Raw genomic sequence first — 7,717 nt, forward strand, 5'->3', positions numbered from 1 at the left:
AAATTATAAAATAAAAATAAGTTTTATTAGTTTTTTGAAATTAACTTTTATTGTATTTTAGAAATAATATTTAAGTGTATTTCTATTGCAGTTCTTTGTTTTTTTTTTGTGCTAATCATCAACATTTTGTTATCCTTACATATTAATAAAAACATACTAAAATTGGCATTTGCTGATAGGAAAAATTTAATTTGAAACGCATCACATACAATATAGAAGTAAAATAGAAAGTTATAAGTAGATTGGATAAAATAAAAAAAAATATTTTACTTGTAATATCAGTTTATTTTTGAATTTTAATTATATAACATAAATAATAAATCGAATGAAGAATAAAAGAATGTTGAAAACTTTTATTTAATATTTTAGATCAATTGAACAGTACCATTTTTTACAAATTCTGCTACGGAACTATAAGGCATCAAATGCTGAGAACCATCTTCTAATACAATTTCTTCTTCCTGGCCTTCCAACGTATTTTTAATTATAACACTGTCTATATGCTTGTTACATTTTAAGAAAACAAAACTATTTAGATTGGGCTCGATAATTTTTTTATTTCTATCCAATTTGTTGTATAGTTGAGGCATATGCCGGAGTATAGCATCAAAATGATTGTCAGCATTCAAAGCAAATTCTTTAGCAAATTGCAATTCTGCTTGTGATAAATACTTATCCTCTTCAGATCGAGTGGCTTCTTCTTCAAGCACACTTACACAAAAACTTTCTATCTTCTTTAACCTAGTTCGCAAATAGCTAGTTATTACAAATTTAATACGTTCTAGTTCAAGTTTGTGCAAGTCCACTTTTGGATCAGTTTTTGATAATTTGGCAAGGTTTCCTTCCATTCCCTTGATTTGTTCTAGCAAACATTCGACATAGTCGGTCTGATGTGGCAGTATTTCTGGACTAAATTTTTCGTTTAACCATGCTCGTTCAACATTTTGTAATACCTTCTGGGCAGTCATTTCTTCTTGATTTTCATCATCTTCATCATCTATCAAATCACGGATATCAATGTCCATTATAGTTCTAAAATAAAAACGGTATAGATAATTGAAAGAAAAACAGATAGTGTATATAAACAAATAATAACTAATAATAATATACTGTTTAATATTTTGTATATTTATTAAAGTTTATTGAAACAAAGAAAACATTTTTTTTATTATTATTAAGTACATTGATAAATGATAATATATTGAGTATAAAACATAAATATAAAGTGTGTTTTATAGTAATTAATGATTATGAAGCCTTAATGCTATCAATAAGTGGACCATCTTAGAATTTTTTTCATTTTGTGTACACCACTTGGATCTAATTTAAATATACTATCGATGACATACGTTTTTGTTGATGTAGTATATGAACTACAAATAGCACACCAATCATTCAAGACCATTCTAACTCTTACAAGGTGTAAATCATAATTTATTGTTTCAACTATATGAGGAACTTGAATCAAACCGGACTCTTCCACACATTGTAGCTTGAAATTGTCATACAATAAAATACATATGTATTGCAATTCAGTATCAGTAGTAGAATTAGGTAATATTATAATAATATCCCATTTTGGTTGCCAACCGTCATATGACCAATAATGCGATATCCAGCATCAGATGCATGGATAACAGGTACCTATACCAAATTAATCAAATTCAAATACATTATATGTATCGAAGGCATCAATTTCAACCAAACAATAGGAATTTGTCAACTTGCTGAATACCCCTATTTCGTTGTTTTTTTCAAACTGTGCTTGGACTGCCATAATTGTATTATAATATATTCCCAATTAATCCTGTATACAAAAATTGGCATATATCACAAATAGGATAAAACATTATAATATTTTTCTAAACAAGTAAATGTTGATATAGACCATGAAAAATAAGATGAAACATTTTTAGCTCTATTACAAAGTTAGCAGAATTTTTTAACGTCAATTAGACAAAATTTCAAGTGTATCCAGAATAATGGTTAATAATTTATGTAAGCATCGCGTCCAATTCTTAATTAAATAAACAATTTAAATTTAATCTAAAACCACATTTGCATAGCTGTATGTGGTGTTTGGAAAGAACGTCGTTCACGTTCATAGTTAGTGAATGATACGCAAACGTGATACTTTTTTTTCAAATAAAACATGAACAATGTTTATATTGTTAAAGAATTTGAACGATTTTTAGGACAATCAATTTATTTACCATTTAATAAATGTATGTATAATATATATTTATTATTTTATTTTATATAATAATATTTACCTAAATTGGTATACCTAATTGGCTAATAGGCTAATTATAATAAAAATGAATATAAGTGTAAACGTATGGGCTATAATAGGCTTATAATTTATAAAATGCATATGCTGTAAGGTCTAAATTGTATTTTTATTTTTGGTTGATTTATATTTCGTATATGTTTTATGGGTTTTTATTTTGACTGCAGGTAAACGATTCATAAAAAATATTAAATGAACGACTTAAAGAACGCATTCTTTTTTTCAAAGAACGTGAACGTGTTCCTTTTTTAAATACTAACGTGAACGAATTCAGTTTCTTAATGAACGTTCCGTACACTGCTCAATGCTCATTGACTGGTCTGACTCTCTACTCTCTAGTCTCTGACTGTATCACGTATTTGTAATCACACTAATCATAAACAAGTATTAATCAATTTATCACAACTCTGGTGTAAACAACACAAAGGCATACGCAATACGCATTTCGGCGTACCAAAACAATTACTACAAAATATATACTTAAATAAACTTACGTTTTTACTTATACTTTTTCCAAAAATGAATAGATAGAGCTGTTTGCCTGGCTGAAGGTTGAACTTTAACTTAGTTAAGTTTAAGTTTTAACTGTTTGAAGTTAAAAAATATATTTGTATGTACCTATCGCTTTTAGTACAATATACTATTATAACATAGTTTGTTGGGTTTGTTGGCTATCGATCGTCGTAACAATCGTAAACAAAAAACACAGTTATAAATAGAGATAAATAATTGTTCATAGAAGATAGAACATACTTTTTATCGGTAATCGGTCTATCAGAGACACAGATATAGATAATAATTTATTATCTATATCTGTGGTATAAGGTCTATGGAAATAACCGTTTTCGAAATTAATAATGTTAACACTCCACTTGATACTAGTGCACAACCCATAGCAATTTCGTACCAGTTTACGTTTCTATATTCTAGTTTGTTTACAAAATGATATAGTATCGTTAGGAATGATAAGACTCAATACGATGAGCTAAAACATTTTTTTGAAAAAGGTATCGTTTTTTCGTGACGTGTCTCATATTCGATGAAAAAACCTCTTGAATACATTTTACACATATACTTTACCAACTATTTACAATGTAGTGTTAATAGTTTTAGTTAATTTTATTTTTGTTCTAGTATTTATCAAATATAAAACTTTCATTTATGACTCAGTTGCCTAAATCTGTTACCGTTACAGAGAAACGAATGGAAGATGGTTTACACTCATTCAGGGCCATCGCATTCTTGGTCTTATGGTATTTTTTCAGTGGGTGTACATTATTTTTGAACAAGTACATCCTTTCTTATTTAAATGGAGATCCTACAATACTTGGTAAATATTACTGTTATGCACGATATTAAGTATAATAAAAGTTTAGCTTTTGATTTTTTATATATTTTAAGGAGCATTTCAAATGATCATGACAACTATTTGTGGTTTTGTCCAACTGTATTTACCATGTGGAATGTACAAACAACCAATACATCGATCAAAAAGACCTCCAAACTTTTATATACATATGTGCTTAGTTGGTTGTACACGGTAATTTATTATATTTTCATATTTAAATTTATTTCCAGAAACCGTAACATTTTTTTTTTTTTTCTTACAGATTTATTACAGTACTTTTAGGACTCATTTCACTAAATTATGTAGCAGTAAGTTTTACAGAAACAATTAAAAGTTCAGCTCCAATATTTACTGTATTTATTTCAAAACTGTTATTAGGTATGATGAATATGATATTAATATACATATTATTTTTAAAAAAGACGTGTAAGACAGGATCAATTATCTTTGTCTTACATAGATTTATAGTATTTATTTATTATTTAAAAATATAATGTAACAAGTGCTTTATCAGGCACTCAAAAATAAGTTTCATAAAAAAATTGAAATAAAAAAATGTTTACTGTTAATAAAATATATTTATATATACATTAATTATTAATATATGGTTTATAAAATAATATTTTTATTTTAGGAGAACAAACAAGCATTTTGGTAAGCCTATCTTTAGTTCCTATAATGGTTGGCCTGGCATTATGTTCTTCAAATGAAATTTCATTTAACCTACCAGGATTTATTGCTGCCCTTGCAACCAATTTTACTGAGTGGTAATAATATTTTTTAGTTTATTTTTTTTCATCAATTTCATACTTATTAAATTTTTGTTTAGTTTACAAAATGTTTACTCAAAAATGCTAATTAGTGGCGATAAATTCAAATATACGTAAGTATAAAATAATTTAAATTTCTAATACATTTTAATTGAATATTTTTATTTTAAAGACCTGCTGAATTACAATATTATACAAGTTTAGCATCAATTATTATTCAAATTCCTGTGTCACTAGTATTAGTTGACATCAAATATGCGGTTTCTAATACTAGTTTATATCTTTTACTGATGTTTATATTAAATGGAGTGTTTTTCCATTTTCAAAGTATTACAGCCTATGTTCTTATGGATTATATAAGTCCAGTTACCTATAGGTAATTATCAATTTAATTTTTAGTCTTATATTTTAGATTTTAAATTTAAATTTCATATTTCATACAATTTAGCGTGGCCAATACTGTTAAACGTGCATTTCTCATATGGATGTCAATTATTTTATTTGGAAATTCTATTACTCTCTTGAGTGGACTTGGTACTGTCATAGTTATTGCAGGAGTTGTAATATATAATAAAGTAAAACAGTATGATATTAATCGCCAGTCAAATAATGTAAGTAATGGTTATTAGTTATTAATATTATAGCAAATTGGATAATTGTTATTATTTTTAACACGTTATGGGAAAACAACTATATATTAATAATATACATCACTATTCTCATGTTATTTATCTTCTGTTAGATATAAATTAATTGAAATAAATATATTGATTAAAATTTTTAAATATAATAAATATTATTTTGGATATTATAATACCATTTTCTTTTTCAGGAATTTGATAAAATACTATTAACCTCTCCATTCAAAATCCGAACAATTTAGTATAAAAAATATTATATTTTAACAATTATATATTTTATTATGTTATTAAGTTAAATATAGCAACATTTTCTATATTATCAAGTATTCATTTGTTATAGTATACCTAAAATTATTTTATGTAAAGGTCTATCCTAATCTTGTCAAAAATAGGAAACAGCCAATGAGGAATATATGGAATATTACAACTACCAAGGAAATGGAAATCATACCTTAATTATTATATTTTGAAATAAATAATTATTATTTGTTGTATTTTTAATATTTAGAACTGACTTAATAAACAATCACATTTTAAATGTAAAAAAAATATTGTTTTTTTACAATTATAAATTTGAACTTTAAAACTGACTTTCTAGTTAACTAATATACCTTGGCTTGTTGCTTCAAGTTAATTAATGATAACAGAAAAAAATAATGCATTTAAATGTATATAAATAATCATTTACTAATGTTTTTAAGTATATATTATATGGTATAAAAAATACTTGTAATCAAATTATTCATCTATTTATACAATATGTACTCACTCCACACTCCACATAAAATATGGTTAATCAAAAATAATATACATAGCATGAAATAAAAAGGTGGGCAAGTGAGCACTTGTCATTGAGTATTGAGTAGTAGATTTGAACTTTGAATACAAAGATACAATTCTAAGCAGAAATTATCTGTTGACTGTGGTCCTATATCAGTAATTATATTATTACTTATGGTAAGTTTTTTAAAATTGTTATTAAAATAACATAGTATTTATTGTATTAATATGATATAAAATACCACTTCCGATTAGAAATATATAAAGGTAATAACTGCATACTCAATCTAAAACTATCATTTTGTAAAATATAAGTTGGAAGGTACTCGTAGATCAACATAAAATTAAACCTATCACAGAAAAATATTGCAATTATAAATGTTATAATTCTCATTTCTCATAAGTTACCTATAACTTAGATTACCAGATTTTGAAATCACAAATCATATTGAATGACCTATTTTTTTTTTTTAGATATTTACAAATATTTTTAAAACTTTTTGAGCTATTTATAAATATTTAACAGTATAAAATATAAAATGCATAGTCAATAAGATTGTTTTTATAGACATTTTAAATTTCAAACTTTAATAAAAATGGTCCAAATTATTAATCATTTTGTTGTTATAGGTACAATTTTAAGTATTATAATACAATATATTATGTAGTGCTTAAAAATTGAATAGGTACATAATTTTTAGCATAAAGCCACATTTTTAAATTCTGAACGGAGTGATGAATGTATTGATTCTACAATGATGTGTGTTTTTATTTTATTTTTTTTTTTTTATATCTATCATCACGTTTTAGAGTAGTAATTATGCTTTGATTTTTGACTTCAGCCCCTCTTTGAAAAGGAAAAAACGGGAATTTTTACGCATAACCACTTTTTGACAAAATCGATTTTTGATTTTGCTGTAACTCAAAAACGAATCATTGTAAATAGTAAATATTTGAAATTTTCAACAAATATTTATATTAGTGTTATCTATTTACGATTAAATTTTCAAAATATTTAGAATTTTTTTAAACTATTTATAGACAATTGAAATCTTCCATTTTTCTAAGATTTTTTTTTAAAATGCCTATAAAAAAAATTTGGCAATCCAAAAAATCTTTAAAATTTAATACAAGGTTTATTATAAGCTATAGGTACTTATGGTAGTAAAAAAAAAAAAATCAAAAATCGTTAGTCACAATTTTTGTCGATAAGACGATAAGCATTTAAAATTCAAATATTTACAAAACGTATCAAAATCGCGAAAATTTGCAAGGAATTTGAAGTTGAAAATTCATAAAATGTTTATGATTCATATCTAAGGTTAAAAAACCCAATACATGGTTCTTCATAAGTTTTCCTTCAAGTAACTATAAAAAAAATTCTAGCGTCAAGAGAATGCCAGTGTAGTATTTGTTATCTCTCTCTAACCAGTCTAACCCACGCTCAACATAGAAAATTTTGCATTCATAAAAATGAATATTAATTTCTTAAATTAGAGTGAAATGAGTAATGACCTATTATAGAATTTACAATGATACCATTGATACCTATCATTGCATTCAAATTTAACACATCCATTTTGGTGACCTATTCTCCATCTCTATACTTCTACTATACAGCAGAGCGTTACCCACTTACCCGCCTTTTTGTTATTTATAGTTTTATACTTATTATTTTAGATTCTGAGTAAAACAATAATGAATGTATTGATTTTACAATGATGTATTTTTATATTTTTTTTATTAACAATATTAGTATTTAAAAGTTTAAACTTTTTCTTTTGGGTTGTGTATATAAAAAAAAATTAATTTTATTAAAAATACTATAAGTGTTTCTCGCTACCCCCCTCCCCCTAAATATGCCATTGCTTATAATAAAAATATTTTC

The 7,717-nt window shown here is 25.2% G+C and overlaps 2 protein-coding genes across 6 annotated transcripts; one reads left to right on the plus strand and one right to left on the minus strand.

The window, feature by feature from the left end:
• Positions 1-264: 264 nt before the first annotated feature.
• On the minus strand, positions 265-3,028 carry LOC132918348 (DNA replication complex GINS protein SLD5). Of its 2 annotated transcripts, XM_060979540.1 has the most exons (3): positions 2,785-3,028; positions 2,551-2,660; positions 265-1,032 (listed from the first exon to the last, which is right to left on the minus strand). In XM_060979540.1, exon 3 carries the CDS (start codon positions 1,023-1,025, stop codon positions 366-368), a length of 660 nt encoding a protein of 219 aa, XP_060835523.1. In that variant the 5' UTR covers positions 1,026-1,032; positions 2,551-2,660; positions 2,785-3,028; the 3' UTR covers positions 265-365. The 2 variants fall into 2 exon arrangements, with proteins under 2 accessions (XP_060835523.1, XP_060835522.1); XM_060979539.1 differs by lacking the exon at positions 2,551-2,660.
• Positions 3,029-3,165: 137 nt separating this feature from the next.
• On the plus strand, positions 3,166-5,368 carry LOC132918347 (solute carrier family 35 member E2A-like). 4 transcript variants are annotated; one of them, XM_060979536.1, is made up of 9 exons: positions 3,166-3,297; positions 3,486-3,620; positions 3,692-3,830; positions 3,901-4,016; positions 4,273-4,405; positions 4,468-4,521; positions 4,581-4,784; positions 4,857-5,019; positions 5,241-5,368. In XM_060979536.1, the coding sequence occupies exons 2-9, from the start codon at positions 3,494-3,496 to the stop codon at positions 5,289-5,291; spliced, it is 987 nt and encodes a 328-aa protein (XP_060835519.1). In that variant the 5' UTR covers positions 3,166-3,297; positions 3,486-3,493; the 3' UTR covers positions 5,292-5,368. The 4 variants fall into 4 exon arrangements, with proteins under 4 accessions (XP_060835519.1, XP_060835520.1, XP_060835518.1 ...); XM_060979537.1 differs by having other exon boundaries at positions 3,269-3,384; XM_060979535.1 differs by lacking the exon at positions 3,166-3,297 and having other exon boundaries at positions 3,304-3,620.
• Positions 5,369-7,717: the final 2,349 nt, after the last annotated feature.

The sequence above is a fragment of the Rhopalosiphum padi genome, chromosome 1 (assembly GCF_020882245.1).
Source record: "Rhopalosiphum padi isolate XX-2018 chromosome 1, ASM2088224v1, whole genome shotgun sequence".
Classification (NCBI taxonomy): domain Eukaryota; kingdom Metazoa; phylum Arthropoda; class Insecta; order Hemiptera; family Aphididae; genus Rhopalosiphum; species Rhopalosiphum padi.

What these genes read in the sequence shown, in the direction of transcription:
- LOC132918348 (XM_060979539.1), bottom strand. Translation starts at nt 1,025, where the DNA reads ATGGACATTGATATCCGTGATTTGATAGATGATGAAGATGATGAAAAT.
- LOC132918347 (XM_060979535.1), top strand. Translation starts at nt 3,452, where the DNA reads ATGACTCAGTTGCCTAAATCTGTTACCGTTACAGAGAAACGAATGGAA. An exon ending in TGGAGATCCTACAATACTTG is followed by an intron (nt 3,621 to 3,691) that starts GTAAATATTACT and finishes ATATATTTTAAG; the next exon opens with GAGCATTTCAAATGATCATG. An exon ending in TGCTTAGTTGGTTGTACACG is followed by an intron (nt 3,831 to 3,900) that starts GTAATTTATTAT and finishes TTTTTCTTACAG; the next exon opens with ATTTATTACAGTACTTTTAG.